The 19,483-nt window shown below is 47.6% G+C and overlaps 1 protein-coding gene across 1 annotated transcript in view; it reads left to right on the top strand.

Moving 5' to 3' along the window:
• Positions 1–13,797, top strand: part of SLC4A11 (solute carrier family 4 member 11) — an 83,823-nt gene extending 70,026 nt beyond the window's left edge. The window contains exons 18-21 of the mRNA XM_054391680.1: positions 3,183–3,356; positions 8,274–8,469; positions 10,739–10,908; positions 13,524–13,797. Coding sequence (XP_054247655.1) covers positions 3,183–3,356; positions 8,274–8,469; positions 10,739–10,908; positions 13,524–13,587 — 604 coding nt within the window. The 3' untranslated portion in view covers positions 13,588–13,797. The remainder of the gene's footprint in view (positions 1–3,182; positions 3,357–8,273; positions 8,470–10,738; positions 10,909–13,523) is intronic.
• The last annotated feature ends 5,686 nt before the right edge of the window (positions 13,798–19,483 follow it).

Raw genomic sequence — 19,483 nt, 5'->3', positions numbered from 1 at the left:
TCAGTGCAGAGCCACAAAGATGATTAAGGGAGTGGAACATCTCCCTGTGATGACAGGCTGAGGGAGCTGGAACGCTTGAGCTTGGAGAGGAAGAGCCTGAGGGGTGCCCTCATTCTTGGTGATAAAGATGTGTGGAGGAGGAGCCAGGCTCTGCTCAGGGATGTCCAGTGACAGGATAAGGGGCAATGAGGGCAAGCTGAAGCAGAGAGGAGGTGCCATGGGAACAGAAGGGAAGACTTTGTCACTGTGAGGGTGCTGGAGCCCTGGAACAGGCTGCCCAGAGAAGTTGTGAACCTTCTTCTCTGGAGACATTCAAAACCTGCCTGGATACATCCCTGGGTGACCTGCCTTGGGTGACCTGCCCTGGGTGACCTGCTCAGGCAGGGGTGTTGGACCGGATGATCTTTGCAGGTCCCTTCCAACCCCTAAAATTCTATGATCTTGCGAATGTTATGTAGGCATCTTACATGGCTTGAGGTCTGTGGCTGTATCTCCAGGTATTCAGGGAGTATCTGACATGTGTGGGCACTTGCACAGCCCTTGCAGTACTGAGGTCTGCTGAAGCTAAGTCAGTGACCTGTGTAAATGTCACCTCACGATACGCTGCAGCCGAGCATCCGCAGCGAGGTGTCTGGAGCTGTTAGTCTGCAACTGGGAAGGTGGAAGTCAAGCCAAACTGTGTCTGATAGGTCTGATTTATGTGCAAACTCGAGGCAAGATGTTGTACTGTTAAAATATCCCCTCTTTTTGTGCCAGCTGCAGTCAGATGAGCCATACACATCCACTCTTGCTATCTTTATTATTTCATTTTATTTTCAGGGAAACTACCATGTCTCGGAGGATTTGTTGCTAATGTCAGGCGTGGGAGGGTTCTCTCCTTGCATAACACACATTAGCATTTTCCACCTTCTAGCTGGAGTGACATTGAATTAGGGGAAAGAAGACAAGCTGAAATTCAGTTATGCTCATTTAGCTTTCTTTGACCACAGGATTTTTTTTTCCTTTTATCTTTATTATACCCCTTAAAGTAGAGCATTGCATAAATCTGCAATGCAAGTGGGGCCTCTCTTTCCTTAGAGGAGCTTCTGGTAAACTTTGGGTTGTCACTAGAGTGTCTGAGGAATGTAAAACAGCCTTTAGAGTTCTCACAATGTTTATCATGGTGCCTCATTACAGGGCTGAGGTGGTGCTGCTCAGGTACCAGGGCATGAGTGTTTAGAGATGCAGAAACTAGGACTTGACATCTTCTGGTTGTGGTACCATCAGAGAATAAAAATACCATTGGCTATAACAAGCAACTGGGGAATCTGCTGTTTGGTGTCTTACCAAAGGTAGTGATCCCTTTCTCTATGTGCTTTCAAGAATAAAGCAAACTTAGAATCACAGACTGGTTTGGGTTGGAAGGGACCTTTAAAGCTCATCCAGTCCAACCCTGCTGCAGTCAGCAGGGACCATCTGCAACTAGAGCAGGTTGCTCAGAGACCCATCAAACCCTGACCTTCAACGTTTCCTATCCCCTCCCTTGGCAGCCTGTTACAGTGTTCTGCCACTGTCCTCATAGTGAAGAGGGTGGTGGAATTAGGAAGTCTTCTTGATGTCCAAGCTTATGTGAGGGCTCAAGGAGCTGGGCTGGTGGGACAGTGTGACTATACCTAGATGCCTTATCCTAAGTTCTTTGTGTTGAGCCAGCAGAGCCAATGCATTGATCCAAGCAGGTGTTCATTGGCCTTTGTACACAGAAAAACCCTCTGAGAAGGGCAGGCAGGACAATCAAGCCATAACCCTGGGGATGCTGGAGATGCCTTTGCTCTAAGAAGGCAGCACGTGAGCAGGGGCTGTGCTTCCCAAGGCTGAGCCAACACAGGAAATGCATTTACAATCCCACCCTTCCTGCCAGCACCTTCCAGCTTCAGAGCCATTGCATCATGGGCATCTACCTGACTTAGTCACCCTCTGGCCTTCTCAGTCAGTGGAGGTGAACCCTTCATGAAATAAGGCTTTTTGTTTCAAAAATCAACTCCACCCAAGACTCCTGCTGCCCAGACAAAGGCATCTGCTGCTCTTGGAGATAGATGTTAGCTATACAGGTCTTCACATGCTGGGTCATGCCTACTAGTTCCACACACCTTACATCCTACAGCACCTTGGATGGCTCTGCTTAGGTATTGATCAGGGCTTCCTTGGGTGGCATTGAGACACCTAAAGGGTGCTCTCTTTGCAGTTCATAGGGCCTGGAGTGTAATTCAGTTGCTCCCTTATGTTGTGTGAACTTGCCTACTGCTGTCTGCACCAATGGCTGGGCAGAGATGCAGCTGTAGACCTTTAAGCTAGGTATCTAAGTCCAAGAGCTGAACCCTTCTCCAGCCTTTTTTTCTCAGCCTTACTCAGAGTATCTGAGCAGTTAGTACCAGATGGGTATGTTCAGGAAAGGGGTAGACCTTGTGGAAAAAAAAAAAATCACAGAATCACAAAATCAACCAGGTTGGGAGAAGCCTCCAAGCTCATCAAGTCCAAATGGCAAGGTTAAACTAGATGCAAGGTCAGTGTGAGCAGCTGCTCCTTGAGTTGTCCTTGCAAAGTGAAGGTGGTCACTTTCCTTGGTGAAGGCTGCCAGCTTCTCCTTCCCCTGACAAACCAAATGCAGAGGCTGCCCAGCACTCACCAAAGTGAAGAGCTTATCTCCTGAGCTGACTACCAAGAAAGTTTAATGAATTCGTGGCCTATTTTCTTATCATGCAGTAGCAAATTACATAATTAGGGGATTACTGCAGCACACTGAGCACATGTTCTGCCCGGGGGGAAAGAGGGAGATCAGGGGTAGAAACAAGATGAGTGGGAAACTTCAGTGTCAGTAGTTTGCCAGCCTGTGCCCAGGTTTGTAACCACTCCTCCCTTGGACTCTGCTGGCAGATAGATGTGGTTGAAGTGAACTCTGCAATGAATAGAGTGGCTAAACACTGCTGAAATGTTCCTGGGCTGTTATTTCAGTAGGCTGCTTTTCTGCTCAGCCCTGTTTTCCAGGAGACAACTGCCTTGGGAGCAAACTATCAAATGTCCTTACCTTTTGTGCTGGAGCGAAATGGCTCTGTGTGTGAAGGTGCACTTAGTGCTTAGCATTTGAGCTCAGGTTCAGCAGGGGCAGCCTGCAGCGGGTGTAACTCATGTGGAAAATCTCTTCCCAGGCTGGTGAAGGGCACAGCTTATCACTGGGACCTCCTGCTCGTTGCCCTGATTAACACAGGGCTGTCTGTCTTCGGCCTCCCCTGGATCCATGCTGCCTTCCCTCACTCCCCGATGCACGTCCGTGCCCTGGCCTATGTGGAAGAGAGGGTGGAAAATGGACACATCTATGAGACGTGAGTAGGAACCTTGCAGCTGTCTTGCAGGTCTTTGGGTTGATTTGTGGTTTCCTAAGACTTTGGGTATTGTGGGTTGCATAGCTGGGGAGTTAGCTGTCGTCTTGAAGCATAGAATTGTTTAGGCTGGAAAAGACCTTTAAGATCCAGTCCAACCACTGACTCTGCTCTCCCAAGTCCACCGCTAAGCTGTGTCTCCAAGCACCATATCCACACAGCTTTTAAATCCCTCCAGGGAGGGGGACTCAACCACCTCCCTGGGCAGCCTGTTCCAGTGCCTGACAACCCTTTCAGTGAAAACTGTTTTTCTAGTGTGCAGCCTAAACCTCCCCTGGTGCAGGTTGAGGCCATTCCCTCTTTTCTATCACTAGTTGCTTGGGAAAAGAGACCAACACTCACTTCACAACAGCCTCCCTTCAGGTAGCTGTAAACGGCAATAAGGTGTCCCCTCAAGAGACCCATCAGATATGAAGGTGAGGGCAGATGCTCCAGATGAAGCCACCTCAACCAGCTTGGTCTGACACCCTACTTCTTGCTCCTTCACCAAAGTGAACAAATTGATGCTCTTGCAGGCAGCAGAGCCTGCACCATTCCAGAGCAAACTGTTCCCTGGAACAGCCAAACAAGGTCTTGTTCAGTTTTGTCTTGTGGAAAGCTGAAGAGATGCTTTGGCCAGGTCTTTCCAGATGTCTTCACCAGAAAAACTCCACTCTGATTCATTGCCTGAAAGCAATGGTGGTTATTACAAAAGGCAGGAAAAATGCAGCATTATTTCAGAGCTCCCATAGCATCACACAGCACGTGTCAGGAAGGCAAGCTGCTTGCTGAGTTCTCTTGGCTTCAGCAGAACCCACTGTGAAGCTCTGCCCAGGTCACCTCATTCTGTTTAAAAGCAGAGTTTTGCTGTTCTGTGTTGTCCAACACACTCTTCTCACAGAATTATTTAAAATAATAATAATAGTAATTTAAAAGCTAATTTCTCATGAAGCCTGCTCCAGAACAGAGATTATCTGGTCTGTTTGATCTCAGTGTGTTACAGCTGAGTGCTTTTACCTCAAGTGGTAATTTCCACTCACATGCCATTAGTTTTAATTATCCTGTCTTGGTTTCCATTTTCAGAGTTGCCACTTACCAAAAGTGAGGCTAAGTGGTCATTTACTTTGAGGGATGGAGTAGGTCTGTGTTTTCATTTCAGTCTCACTTTTGTGCAGTTCTTGGTGCCAGCTGGCCCAGCCCAACCTGACACAGCAGTTTGTTGAGTCAGTGATGGACAGATTTCAGCTTCCACACCTGGAAATTGCTGAGTCCTGCTGCTCCCTGCAATCCTTTTACCTTTCCTAGGAGACCAGTCCCTTGGGCTCATATTCTTGTTAGTATGTGTGGGGATGAGCTGCTCCCACAACTAGATACAGATATTTATCTTGGTTAAATGTTAAACCTATTTCAAAACAACTTTGTAGTTTGAGGTCTGCAGGGTTTTCATCCATGCCATGATCATGGTGCCCAACAGGTTGACCTGCTTGAAAGCAGCTCTATGGAGAATGACCTGGGAGTGCTGGTGGACAAGTTAACTGTGAGCCAGCCAATGGACTCCTGAGGTGCATTAAGAAAAGTGTGGCCAGCAGGTTGAGGGAGGTTCTTCTCCCCCTCTGTTTTACCCTAAGGAGGCCACATCTGGAGTACTGTGTACAGTTCTGGGCTCCCCAGTTGGAGAGAAAGGGAACTACTGGAGAGAGTCCAGTGGAGGTTACAAAGCTGCTGAGGGGCATGGAGCATCTCAGTGAGGAGGAAAGGCTGAGAGCCTGGAGAAGAACAGCCCCAGAGGGGATCTGATCAATGCTCAGCAAGAGCTAAAGGGCACAGAGGATGGGGCCAGACTCTTGTCAGTGGTGCCCAGTGACAGGCCAAGGGGCAGTGGGCACAAACTGGAACCCAAAAGGCTCCATCTGACCACAAGGAGAAAATTTTTTGGTGTGAGGGTCCTGGAGCCCTGGAGCAGGCTGCCCAGAGAGTTTGTGGAGTCTTCTCCTTTGGAGAGACTTAAACTTGCCTGGATGCAGTCTTGGGCAAGCTGCTCTTGGTGCCCCTGCCCTAGCAGGGGGATTGGACTAGATGATCTCCAGAGGTCCCTTCCAACTCTGCCCCTCTGTGATCTGTTCTGGGATACTTGTGCTCTGTTTCTTTGAGATGCAGAATTTAGACTTTGAAACCCATGTACCTCATGTCTCCTGTCATCAGTTTAATACTTGGTGGCCATTTTTTCTGTCTTGATTCTGCAGAGGGCTGAGGGACATGCTGGCCTCACTAAGCATGTGTCCTCCCAGCACAGCTCTTCCTTTGCTGCAGGCTGGGGTCTGTAACTGAGTGCTGTGAACTGGAGGTTGGAAGTGAGAAAGGGAGTGAGGATTTCCTCCTTATTTCAGCTCCCTTTGAGACTGAAGCTTTTTGTTCTCTGCAAAGCACTGAGCTATAAACAGGAGGCTCTGAGCAATGTTGTCATCTTATTTTATTTTTTTTTTTCTCTCATAGCCAGGTCTGCTGAAAAAGAAACCTCCTGATTAGAAAATCAGGAGCTCTTTCAGCACTGGCTCCCTTGGCAGGTTCCGTTTTGTGCTCAAATCAAAGCTCTCAGTGAGGATGATGATATAAACAAGAGTAAAGATCTGTCACAATGAAAGCACAATTTTCTTCTCCCCTGTAGAGTAACCATTTGAGTTTCATAGAGCAGCCTGCAAGCAGGCTCTCACTGCTCACACAGAGGAGGCCAGGAATGGCTAATCACATATGTAAAGGACTGTGGGAAATGAGTCTGGATTATGCTTTGATCTCCATGACTTCATTTCCATTGCAGCACAGACTTTCTGGAGCCATTTCCTCAAGGGCCAAACCAGATTTTGGGCACATGCAAATGGCATAGCTTGTTCTGTTAGCTTAATGTGACTGTGATGTCCTTACACTGGAAATAAGGTGCTAGAATCAGCAGAAGAGCCATTTGAGGCTGAAAACTTCAGCTGTAGAGATTTCATGCTTGGTCTATTATGGGCAATTCTCTCTGTGCAATTTCTAATAAGAGATTCCAAACTACTTTAACAACCTGAAGGAGGGCAGATGTGGATTTGATATAAGAAATGTGGTCTTTACTATGAGAGTGCTGAGGCTGCCCACCTGGAGTGTTCAAGGCCAGGTTGGATGGAGCTTAGAGCAACCTGATCTAGTGGAAGGTATCCCTGTCCATAGCAGGAGCATGGGAATGAGATGATCTTTGAGGTCCCTTCCAAACCATTCTAAGTGGCAGCAGTAGCTGCAGTACCTCTTGTATGTGATTAAATACTCTTCAGTGCTGTGATTGCTGCATCAAGAGATTACAGCAGAAAAGTTCTTGAACTGCAAAAATCTCTTACCCAGGGGGTGTTACTCTGAGCTGTTCTCTGCTTGCAGGCTTGCACCTGATTGAAGTGTGGAGGCTTCATGTTGAACTTCGATCTGAAGCTCTTTGGTTTGCTTAACTTCACTTGCAAGGAACCTGCAGACTTGTGCTTGCTCAGGCTGATGCTTGTAGACCATGAACATCCCCAGCAGTGGCTTTAGATCTTTGCCTGAAATAGCAGAAGTGCTTCCTCTGTAGCTTCCACAGTGATGAATCCAGGGGAGCTTACTTGTAAGGAAGGCTCTCAAAAGGTTAATATTGAGGGAATTCACTGGGAAACAATCTTCTGTAGGACAGAGGATTATAAAGTGCCAGCAGTGCATGTAGGAGAGAGGGAAATGTGTTTTGATAGATACTGGGTTGGGAAGAGATGATCTTTAAGGTCCCTCCAACCCAAACCATTCTATGATCTTGTAGCTGGCTCTTGTGTTAGTCCTGAGTGTTTTGTGTGCAGGATTAACTCAGAACATGAGGTCTCATACCCAGGGAGTGAGGCCACAGGGTGACACCTGAAGAGTCTGGGAAGAAGAATTGCTCCTGATGATGGGATTTCCTCACTAGCTTCTCTATCACTAGCTGGATTTATCTTCTCAATAACATTAGGAATCTTCTTTTTCTCTATGTATAAGTGGTCTGGAAAATGAAAGGTTTCTTTCCTCCTGTTGTTTCTGCTAAGTTTTTTCATCCTAGGAGACACTCACAGGTTTAAGTTGAAGTGAGAAGAAAACAAAGAAGCTTCCTTTCAGCCCCCAGGTAGGCCCTGAATGGTGCTGCCTGCTTTCATGTCAATCTTTCTTCCCTCCCATCAAAAAACAAACAGTCTGTGGTCTGTCAGCTCTGGGAAATTTGCATTAATTATATGTTTTGCATGGTAATAAGCAGTTTGCAGCACAACTGCTGTTCTCTACAGCAGAATTCCATTTCTAGCTCTCTGTGTAGTGCTCTCAGCATTCTCTTGCACACAAACAAGATGATCTCTATGTACATCAGCACTGCTGACTTGCAGGCAGGAGAGTGCAGGCTGCTTTTCCCTGTGAGTTCATTAGTTCCTGTAGAAGTCAGGGAGTCTTCTCCTGGATGGAAGCCAATTGCATATGCACTGGGTAAAGCAAGAAAGGTACTGCCCAGGAAGGGGAGTCTTGCCTCGGTTTTGGAGGTGTTTTTTTCCTCTGCAATGTGCTAAACAGAATTAGTGTAAGGGGCAGCTGAGTTCAGGAGCTCTGTGGAGCTCTTGCAGAAGGGGAATTTGGCATTTTTCCAGTCACTCTGTTTGAGCTGTTGGATTAAGTGCTTGGCCTGGAGCCAGCAGAGCTCTGCCTTCTCAGTGTCAGCACGGGGCCAGAAGTGCTGATCTCAGTGCTGTGGAGATGAGTTTCCCTTTCTGAGTGGCACGTGTCCTGCACCTAGAGAGAGCGGTGAGCCCCAGCAGTAAACTGTATGGATCCTGGGATTTTATCCTACTCCCTTAATCCCTGTTTTCTTCCTTTCAGGATTGTGAGCGTGAAGGAGACCCGGCTGACAAGTCTGGTGGCAAACTTCTTGGTTGGGCTTTCGCTCCTGCTCCTTCCTTTCCCTCTCCAGTGGATCCCAAAGCCAGTCCTCTACGGCCTCTTCCTCTACATCGCCTTGACCTCCATCGATGGGAACCAGCTCTTTGAAAGGGTGGCTCTCCTGCTCAAAGAACAGGTACACAGACTGGGATGCCTGCCTGCTGGGACAGGGAAGGAAACTGTATTTACAGCCTCAGCAGCAAACTTCTTGAGCAGAAATTCTTTGCTGCAAAGCTGGTGAGACTGGCACAGGTTGTCCAGAGAAGTCGTGGATGCCCCATCCCTGAAAGTGTTCAAGGCCAGGTTTGACGAGGCTGAAGGACCTGGACTAGTGAAAGGTGTCCCTGCCCTGTCCCTGGCAGGAGGGTTGGAATTGGATGATCTTTAAGCTCCCTTCCAACCTAAACTATTTTATGACTCTCCGAAATGGTGCCAGGAGCTACAGTGGAGAGCTGCTGGTGTTGAGAATGTGGTCTCCCCAAAACTCCTGTTCTCAGGAGGCTGAGTTTTCAGCTCCAACCTGCACTTTGCATATCCCTTTAACCATTCTCTGTGAAGCTGAGTGTGACACTTGGTGTCTAGCCTAGCTTGGCTGCCACTGAGACCTGAGCAAGAGAGATCTTTTCCATTAAAGCTGGTGAATGAGTGGGAGAACAATGCAGTGTCAAACAACAGAAGTGGGGTGATGGTGGTGCAGTTGAAAATGGTGGACCCAGGATTGTTCTTAGTGATGCATCTCATCTGTCTGTCAAATTCTCCATAAATTGCTTTGTACCTTCCCTTGCCACAAAGGCATCTGAGCTTTCTTGTATATGAGCAAGGTCTTGGGTATGATCCTTCTCTTTTCAGTCTAAGAATTGTTCTGGAGGCCTCACCTCCAGAAGTAAAAAAAATGAGCATGTGAGTGGAGCCAGGATAGCTGCTGCTGGTGAAGACACCCCTGAAACTGTGGAGTGCAAACCAAATGTACCTTCAGACACTGCAAAAGCTGTTGCTCCCTGCATGTAGGGTCCTCATGAGCTTTAGACCCCGCTGTGGTGTCACACATTTAGGAGCTGCTGATCCAACACACTCCCAGGCACACACTTAGTGCCACTGCTAATCTCTCACTTCCCCAGCAAAGCCTCACAACAGGTAAATGTTCTGCTGCATTTTTACTTTCATTCTGAGCTGTGTGGATAAACCATGTGGAAGGGTTTTAAAGTCAACATGCAAGAGTTTGCATTAATGAAATCCTTCTGATGTGGGATGGAAACAAACCTGGAGGATGATCTCTATTACAAGTGCTGGGAAGGGGTCAGTTTGTAGTGTGGGCAGCACCCTGGAGCCAGAGCGAGCCTCCAGCTCACCTTCTCTTATGTAAAAAGGGTCAAGGGCTTAATGAGCCCAACAGTGGCTCTGCATCTCTGCTGATCTACTTTGATCTCTGCTATTACATCCCTGAGATTGCATGTGTCATGTCAGTTTCTGAATGAGGCTTGAGTCGTTCCTGATGGATGTGGAATATTACTACTGGGTTTAGTGCAAATCTGGTGTGGAATTTTCCAAGCCTCGGTATGGAAAATGAAAAAGCATCCTCAAACATGGAGATCTCCCTTTTCTGGAAAGCTTTTAATGAGTCATGGCACAATCTGAAATCCATTGAGGCTGTACTGGTGCCAGGAGACAGTCGCTCATACTCTTCATTGATGTATAGACAGTGAGTCAAAGCCTGTGCTCAGACATGAGCAGGGAACTGTCAAAAGCAGCCATGAGTGGCATTTAACTTATTAATGTCACTTCTGCTCCCCCACACATGCTTGCTCAGAAGTGAATAGCTTGAATGAGTTGAAGATCACTGCAGTCTCAGTACAGCCTCTTCCCACACCTCCCTAATCTCATCTCCTGGTTTTACGCTGCTGGGGTTCAGCCAAGAACTGGAACCCTGAGGGGTGAGCATGGAATCTGATCAGCAAAGGACAGAGGGCTGTAAAATAATGAGGAGAAACCATCCAGCAGTGGCAACACCTGAGCACCCCTGCTTGCCAGCACCCCTCTGCACATCCCCACAGGCACTTCGTGTGGTGCTGCACAGCTCTGATAATCCTGCTTGGGAATCTCGTTGCGCTACTTACCAAGATGTTTTATTGCACTCCAGATGCTCCCAGAAACCATCTTAGCTGTGTGGTGTGTCTTGTCTTCTCCAGCTTTCTAGGGCTGTCAACCCCTGCCTGCTGCTGCCAGTGCTGTAGTTTAAGGCACATCCTTTAACCTTACAAATCCCACGTCCAGCTGTTCAACCTGTCCAGGGCTCTGTGTGTGTAAATTGATTTTCTTAAGCCCCTAATGTTCAGAAGCCTCTGCCACACTCTGCAGTCACAAGTCCAAGGTGCTGCATCTCTGACACGGAATCCTTCTCTCCCCAGACTGCTTATCCTCCGACACATTACATCCGCAGAGTGCCGCAGAGGAAGATCCACTACTTCACAGGCTTGCAGGTGCTGCAGCTTCTCATCCTCTGTGGTTTTGGCATGTCACCCTTGCCCTACATGAAGATGATCTTCCCACTCATCATGATAGGGATGATCCCAATCAGGTATGAAGTTTGGCTCTCTTTTTCTTCTGTCTCCCATGCCTTTTCTTTTCAGGCTTGGAATGTGGGAACTGAGTGTTCTAGAAGGGCAACCAGTACTCTTCTAAGTAGCCAGGTGCTGGAAGTGGGTAATGCTGATCCCTTCTTCACTGGCTACTCAGGCTTGAGGAGGAATAGTGCAGAGTCTGATTTCACTGAGGCTGGGTCTTCAGTAAAAGGGTCTGGGCTGGCAGGTGTTCTTCCAGCTACAGAGAGGCAGCTGGGTCTCCTTTTGCAGTTTGTGAGATGCCTAATCTTCTTGAGCAGCTAGAGTCTAAGCCTTCCCTCTAGGTTGAATTTTATAATATTCTCTATTGGTTTGTGTAAAGGGTTAGGAGTGGGATGGCCAAAGGAGGGTCAGATGTTTTCCATGACCCCTGTGCCTTCTCACAGGGAATAGAAAGGAAATAGGGGAGAGAGACTGATGGGGTGGGAAAAAAATTAAACAGCTGGGATGGGAATGAGAACAATCCAAGGAGAGACGAAGAGATACAAACCAATATCCAACCCAACTCCTGATGGCAATGATGGCACCATTGTCACCACTGCTGCTGGGGCAGACACTGGGGAAGTCCCAGACTGGACTCAGCAGGGAACCAGATTCAGGAGCTGAATGCTGGAACTGGATTCAGGAACACACAGGCTGGGACTGAAGGCGGAAGGGACAGAGTATCCTGGTGATGTCCATGATGTCCATGGGCTATAATCCCTTGTTGGTCAGTATAGGGCAACTTGTCCTGTTCAATCCCCTCCCTGCAGGTGCCAACTTTGGCTTCCTGCACCCCAAGGTGCCACACAAGCTGTGGCAGTGCCCTTGGTGTGCCCAGGAGCAAGTCTCAGCCAGAGCCTTTCTGCAGCCCAGCCCTTGGCAGGAGCTCTCCCCATCAGCTTCTCCCTGCTAGGAGCAGCCCCTGGCTGTGCAACCCTACCCTGAACTGCAGAAAGTGCCTCAGAAAGAGCAGAGCCTGAGCTGAGAAGTCAAATCCCTGAGCAGAATTGGTTCTGCTCCAGCTCAGACCAGGATACTTTGCAATTTGATTTCCTAAGGCTTCTGCTCAGAGCAGAGCTTGAAACTAAGAAGATTTCTAAGCCAGTGCTGTGGTGACATTATAGACATCCTGCACTGCTGAGTGCCATTGCCAATGAGCAGTTAGGTCAGGTTGACCCCATTTAGTCTTAAAATCTGTCTTTAAAACTGGGAGGACCCTGCAGTGTCTTACAGTCTTCAGAGAAAATCACTGAGAAATTTTAACTAATTTCTTCCTTGTTCATTACCAGTGACTGCCCATCGCTCTCCAGTTAAATCATTCATGCTCTCCATCCTTTGGATGTAATGAGAAGCCATAATAAGATCTTGGAAAGAACAGATCTGTTTCCAGTCCATTTGAATATTTTTAGGCCAGATTGATATCCAGTGGTATCTGCTTTGTCTTTGAGCTGGCAGTCTTGGAGATTGTCTGTCTGATCTCAAAGTTCAGGGCTACTAATGTCATAATCTGCCAAGGATCCTGTTGTGGCGCTTTCCTTGTGTGATAAAGATGGGTCCAGCTCTTTCTAAATCAAAAGCAAATGTCAGAGCTGCCATGGCTTCCCACAGGATTGGGTTAGAGCTCTTTGGCCTGGACTTTCAAAAGTAAACACCACCTTGGAAAGCACTCAGCTTATTGTTCCTGTGTAAGGGCCTCTCACCTGCTCTTCACACAGGTGTTGCTCTGGGTGCCTGGTGAGGTGCTTGGTAAATACTTCACCTGTGTGCAGTGCTGGGTGATTGACACCTATGGGAACTGTGTCTTTGCACAGAAGAGAAAATGTGGGACCCTGCTGAACACCTGAGAATGGGATTTGGTGTGATCAGCTAAGCTAGTGTGGGGAGTGCTGTCCAGTACACAGTAGCAGCTAGGTAATTTAGTGGTGCAAGTATCTTCTTTTGAGTAAAAAAAGGTACTATCATCTTAGACCAGCTCTGTGGCTAACTCATTTCTCTTTCCAGAGCAGCTTTTTCTAGTAGCTGGATACTCATTCCTGCTGCCAAGAGGAAGATGATGGTGCTACCTGGCACAACACCAAAGCTTGCCCTTGGCTTTCCTTTCTCTGGTTCCTTTTGGCTTCCTATAGCTTCTGTAGCCTCCAGCTGAGTGGGCAGCACTGTGATGCATGAGCTCTGCAGTTAACACTGACTTCTTCATGAAGATTTGGCACTAAAATAGATAAGACAGGGTAGAGAAGGAATGAAAGAACTCTTTTCCTCACTTTTTTTGTTAAGAAGTGAAGAGGAGGAGGTGGGGCAGTGGCCAGGGGTCTCCTGTGAGGATGAGGGATGTCCCTTTTCCTCTGAGGAGGCTTCTTCCAGGAGAAGCTCCACATGGTTATTCCCAAAAGGCTGTATTCACTTGTAGGATTGGTTGGGTTTACTTTCCCCTCCTTATAACAATTTATTATTCTGTGATTCCTCTCCCCTTCAGCTGGCTGAATCTGCAGTGTGCATAGCCATGGAGAAACTCAACTGAGAGTCTTGGGACAGCCAAAGCACTCCATGACTGTAAACAAGCACTGATGCTGTCTCTCTGGTTCCACCTTAGGTATAACCTGCTCCCCAGGATCATCGAAGCCAAGTACTTGGATGCTATGGATGCAGAGCACTGAGGAGTGCTCCGTGGGCAGAGCAGCAAGGACAGCTCCCTGGGAGCCAGAAGGCGGCGCTGAGGCGTGGAACAATCTCCGCAGTTCTTTCTCTCACCACTTTCTTTCTGCTCTAATATGGCATTGGTAATGCACACAGAGACCAAATGAGCCTTGAAGGGTCAGACCAAAACAGCCTTGGACTTTTGGGAGGTCGATGTTCTTTGGAGCTGAGGCAAGCAAGCTTCATGGAACATGCTACGTTCTACACCCTGAAACTGGAAGCCCTAAAGATCAGCAGGTCCATGCTGGTTGGGGCATGCCCTCTCAGAGCTGTGTTCCTTTTTTTGAGGGTGGGGGGAACATCTATTTTTGGTTCTTTTTTCAATGCACCATGTTCCCTTTCTTCCTAAAACTCTCTAAGGGCAGCGACTAACCCTTCTTTTACAGAGTGACAATCCTGTGCTGGCCTTTGATTTCAATTTCCTGGGCATCCAGTATTTCCAGATTGGTATTCTGGGTGGGATGGCCTCACACTGATCCACTGATGTCAGAAGAGGTGTCTGGACATCCCTTCAGCTTAGCAGGGTTGGAAACAGTTCTGATTTGTCCTAATACAATCCCATGGCTTTGGATGAATATTTGATTCCTATATTTCCTGAGCTGGAAATGTTCAGAGATTGGGCTTACATGGTGATGCTGCTGAAATGGCATCTGGGTCTAAGCTATTTGGGAATGATTTTGGATCTCTCTACCATGACTTCCCCTGTGGGTTTGCACAGCTGCAGCGTCCTTGCTTGCACCCAGAGTCTGAAACGTGTCAAAGGGCAGTTGTTGATGGTTGCATATACAGATGTACAGTAGTGCCTATGTGTACATATATACATATGGATTTGTGTATATATTTTGCATAGATATACAAATAGGCCTGATTCTCTCAAAATATCAGAGGTGTTTTGTGCAGTCAGTGTTACCTGTGCTGCCTTGACCATATTCTTCTTCTCTGCTTCAGTGCTGCTTTTTCTCATTTGAGACATGGTTGTGTACTTTTTTTTCTCCCTCTTTGGAAGCTGCTCAGTTACTGTTTTTGTTCTATGTGTTGCTTTATTCAAGGTGTTCTTTTGCTGTCTTCTTCCCATTCCTTGAGACCTTCATCACTCTGTCTTGATGCTCCGTGTGAATTTTGCATTTGATTTTACTGTACAGCATGAAGTGAAAGTTTTCCTCTTTCACCCAATCAATATTTGTTGGTCATTGTTTCCTGTTCTGTAGCTGATCTCTGGATTTTCCCTACTCCCAGATGTTATATTTCTGGATGAATCTATCTTCTGCTGCCTTTTAGATTTCAGTTTATTTAATTTTTGCTTGTACTATGGTCAGTTTTCTTACCTGGAGTACTGTGAAACAAGCTGCCCTTTAGCTCAGTGCTTGCCCTTTGCTGCACACTACAGATTACAGCTAAAGTGTTAAGATGAAAGTACACCTCTGAAGATAATGAACTTTGAAAACAGTAGAAATGAGGGAAGGGGAGTAATATGGCATGGAATGCAAATGTGTTATTAGCACAGAGAAGTGTTTCTTACCCATTGCTTGCTCAGTAAATGGTGCAGTCTTTATCAGCACACACCCTTCTGGTTGGGTGCTCCTCTGCATGAGGAGGAAGAGCAACTCTGTAGTGAGAGAGGAAGGCATTGGATGAAAAACTCCTGATGCTGAAACTAAGCCACACTCAAGCTAATGAAGATTTGGTGTATTTGCACTAAATTTCAGAGAGTATTTTGTCTTAGTGTTTCATCTTCATGCATCTGCCTGTTGGCTGTAAGACATGGATGGAAACCTAGAGTCTTTTCTGTTCTTATGAAACGCTGCATCTTTGTGTTGGTACTAGATGGAGGAGAGCAGTAAGAGTGTTCCCCAAGAACGTGGCCGTGGTTTAGATCTCCCCAGGCAGTTGCAGGGGAAAGCTCTCAGCTTGGCAAGCAGAGCAGCACCGTTGTGAGCTTGAAAGCATGACCTTTCATAATGCACCAAGCAACTCTTGTGGGACTGCTGAGAAGTCTTAGGGTCAGGATGACACCCCCCAACTCCCCCAGTACATCAAAGCAGGTAATGCCACACGTTTGGCTTTCAGTAGGTGTTGGAGGCAGCTGGGCTAACTCGTGCTGTGTGGCGTGACAGAAGGTATGAGTCTGTGTGGCTCTGACCACCTTGGGCAGTGTTTTCTGGCCTTTGAGTCAGTTCTGTGGTGAGGTCACTGCTAGCTGTTACTGTGGTCTGTGTGTAGAAACAGAGGGGCAGACAGTCAGCCAGCAGAATCTGGGGGCAGTGCAAAGGGAGAGGTGGTGAAAGTATGTCTGATCTGCAGTCAAGAGGAAAAGAGCAGGTGACAGCAAACGGTTCAGTACCTGTGGTAAGGCAGGGAGTGCAGAGGCCTGATGATGCTTGAATAACCTTTTCCCATGGATGTCAAAAGATTTAACCAAAACTAGCATCAAAAGTGTCATCCCCTGGTTGAGTAAGCTCTTAAACACACGTGTCCTGGGGTTGTTCTGGTGTCTCAGCCCTTGGCAGGAAGAAGTCAACCTGTGAGATTGTTTAAATCACATTGGGGATGCTGTGGCTGGAGGAAGGAGAGGATGTGCCTGAGGGGATGTAGCTCTTATCCTCTTTGAGGAAGAGCAGAGGCCCTGGGTAACACATCCCCCAGCACAGAGCACAGTGGGGTGAACTGGCATGCAGAGAACTACTTTGGAGATGTGTGCCCTCCATTCCCCCCACTTAGAAGAAGCAAAAACTGTCCCCATGTAAACCTCTTTGAAAACACCGATTTCAGATAGCATCAGATGTTGCTAACAGTCATTTAAAATCCAGACAGCTTGGGGGGGATTGAATATCCATCACAACTCATGTTTCCACCTTCCATGGCTGCTGCTCAGTCAGTAGGAGTTCAGAGTTTGCATTTTCTGTTCGGTGGGGTTTTCCTTTGATGGGAATCAAGGGCCAGAGACTCAGCTGATGGGGAGTGAGCACAACTCGGGGAGGGGAAGAAAGTTGTGCTGGCTTAGACTGGTTGGCCATTTGGACACATGTCTCAATGCCTGGGTAGGAGGGAGATGTGAGACCTCTTGTCTCCTAAGGTGGTGTAATGATCCTGCAGAGGATGGTTTGGGTTTGGTGGTTGTTTTGTTTTGTTTTCATACAAGTACCTTTTCTCTTGTTTGCTTCTGGTTTGGCTGACTTGCAAGTGCAGGCGTTTCCAGGAAGTAGGCTAGCTAGGGAAGGAGAGTTTGTTCAGAGTTGATTGAGCACTTTAATACTTCTGTGAAGGTTCAGACAGTTAGAATGTAAAAGAAGTTTTATTATAAGCTCTTTATATACGCACAATGCTATGTGTAACTGTTGCCAAAGAACGGGGGCTGGAAAGGTGGTGATGGCTGTTCAGAGAGTCCACAACCTGAACCTGGAACTGCGAGGTGTAGTGACAAGCTTCTGAAACGAGTGGATTTGGGGGAAGTTACCTTTTGACAGCTGCCAAAAATGACCAGAAACCGGGGACAGAATAAACTTCTACTCTCAAACTTGTGGGTTTTGATCCTTGCGTTGAATGTAGGAGCTAGAAGTTAGCCTGACAATTAAAATTGGATTTGTACCTGAATGGCTTTGTTGGTCTGAGACTTATTTTTGTTGCCTTCAAAAATGCTGTTGACACTCTCACTGGGCATGGAAATGGAGGTTTCTTCTTTGGGAATTAAGGAAAAACCAGTGAAAAGGTGGACTGCTGAACAGGCAGCAGAGCAGTTCCTGGAGTGCTTTGGAGGTGAATCTGATGACTTCACTAGCAGCAATCCCCAGGTTCTCTGGTGTCAACACTGGAAGCTGTTAACAAATGTCAAGCTCTACTTGCTGCAGAAGGACAGGGGTGGCTGAAGGAGTTCAGCTGCTTTGCTTCAGAGCTGCCAGCTGCTGAAAGGCTGCAAGATGAGCCCAATGACTGGGGGACACAGTGTGCTTGCTGGTGAGCCCTGCAAGAACTGGGGTGCTCTGGAAAGAAGTAAGGTAGATGGGCACTCTTCCGTACCCTACAGTTTTCCCACGTGCCCAGCTGTACCTAAAGACTGGAACTGGTTGTTTGCAAAACTCTTGCATATTGGCTGCTTTAGAAACTGCTGCTGAGCTTTTTTCCTGTGGACACTTTGAAGAAACATCAGACTGGCCACAGCTGGATAGAGCTGGAGTGAGCTTGGAGGTGGTTGGGTTTTTATGTGGAGTATTCAGCAACAACAAAGGGGCCTGGGCCATGCCATGTTGTTGAAAACACCTTCCCCTTCCCAGGCTGTGTCCCACTAAAGATGTGTCTGCACTCTCTGTTGTCAACATGGTCGTGTTACTCCATGATCAAACTTCCGTAGTTGTTACTTTGTGTTCTCTATCTGCCCTTTGTAGTGTTTCTTCCTGCCTGGAAGGTTAAGTGGCCCAACCAGGGTTGGCTCAGGCTCATCTCTTGTCTCTGCCCCCTTCCAAAACCTGAGTGTAAACCGTTTTTCTGTCATCTCTTGAGCCAGCTCTCATCTTCTGCAGCCCTTCTCTGGAAGTCAGCTCTGGCATCCCACTGTAGAAATGCTGCCACAGGGCTGAGTGGGATTTTTACTCTGGAGGATTCAGGGCTGGCAGTGGCTGCTCCCTTGGGGCTCACTCTGCCATACCAGGCAGCTATGAAGGATTCATAATTGTCCTGCAGTTGCACTAACTTCTGCATCTCTTTAGATCATTACTTTTTGGTGCAGTGTTCCAGGTGGGCTGTCCTCCTTTCATCCAGACAGCTTCCAAAACAACTTAAATAGACAAAATGGGATGGGTTTGCCCCATTTTCTGTCTGTGCTGAGGCTGGTGAGCATTAGCATGGAATAGTCTTCTCTAATTGCTTTCATATCTAATTAAGGCATTTAAGTACCAAACCCTGACCATTACACCACTGACTGCAGACTTGGTTGCAAAGAGCAAGCCATCAGAGTTGTGTGGAGAGCAGACAGAGCAGGGCACTGCTGGAGCACACACTTTACAAATCCCAATTGGCAGTTTCCTCTTCAGCTTTCATGTGCCCTCCTTTCAAAGGCAGGCAATCCTTGGCTGTGCCTCTTTCCCTTGTAGAAATCTGCATGAGCTCAGGTCACTTGGCACTGGTTTGATGTTGCATTAAATATTAAGAGCCTGTCCTAGGGGAGATGCTGCCTTCTGGTTCCTGCTGGCACCTCTGCTGCAAAGAGTTCCTTCCTTGGAGAGCTGAAGGCTGCTCTTGGAGCAGAAGAGGGGGATGCATGTGATGCATGTGGCATCTCACTTGGCCATCTGCATGACACATTCTTGCTGCTGCAAATACTCAATATCCCTTGCATAGCTGCTGGTGGAGTCCCAAAGGTCAACAAAATGGTTGGAAAAGAAAACTGTTGCAGTTAAAGTTCTCTCCCTCCTGCCCTGAGCTGTGCTGGCCTTTTGCTCTTGCCATGATGAAAACTTGGAAAGAGAGCTCCCTCCTGTTTTTGTTTGCTACATGCCCAGGCCTTTGCAGAAAAGGAGCAGATCAACTTCAGCAGCTGGAGTACCAGTTCTGATGCTTGGGAAGGTGGCTTAAGGGCTGAGGCCAGCTCTGGCTCTGCCTGCCAGCAAGAGCTGGTGGCTCAGCAGGCATCGCCCAGGCATCAAACTGAGACCCATTTCACTTGAATGGATGACTTCAATGGTCTCTGCAAGTGTCCACCTGGCAGATGTCAAGGTAGCATGGCTGTGCTGGTTTCTGCCAGAGGTGTCTGGAGCAGAAAAGGTGCAGCCCTTGGTGCCATGAGCAATGGCATCTGAAGTTTTGCAGGTGATCTCCTTTCAGGAGGTGGTTGACTGACATCTGAGTGACATGACCCAGCTCCTG

Source organism: Indicator indicator, chromosome 23 (assembly GCF_027791375.1).
Source record: "Indicator indicator isolate 239-I01 chromosome 23, UM_Iind_1.1, whole genome shotgun sequence".
In the NCBI taxonomy this organism is placed as follows: domain Eukaryota; kingdom Metazoa; phylum Chordata; class Aves; order Piciformes; family Indicatoridae; genus Indicator; species Indicator indicator.
Note: the sequence above shows the minus strand (reverse complement) of the source record. Positions and strands in the feature narration are given on the sequence as shown.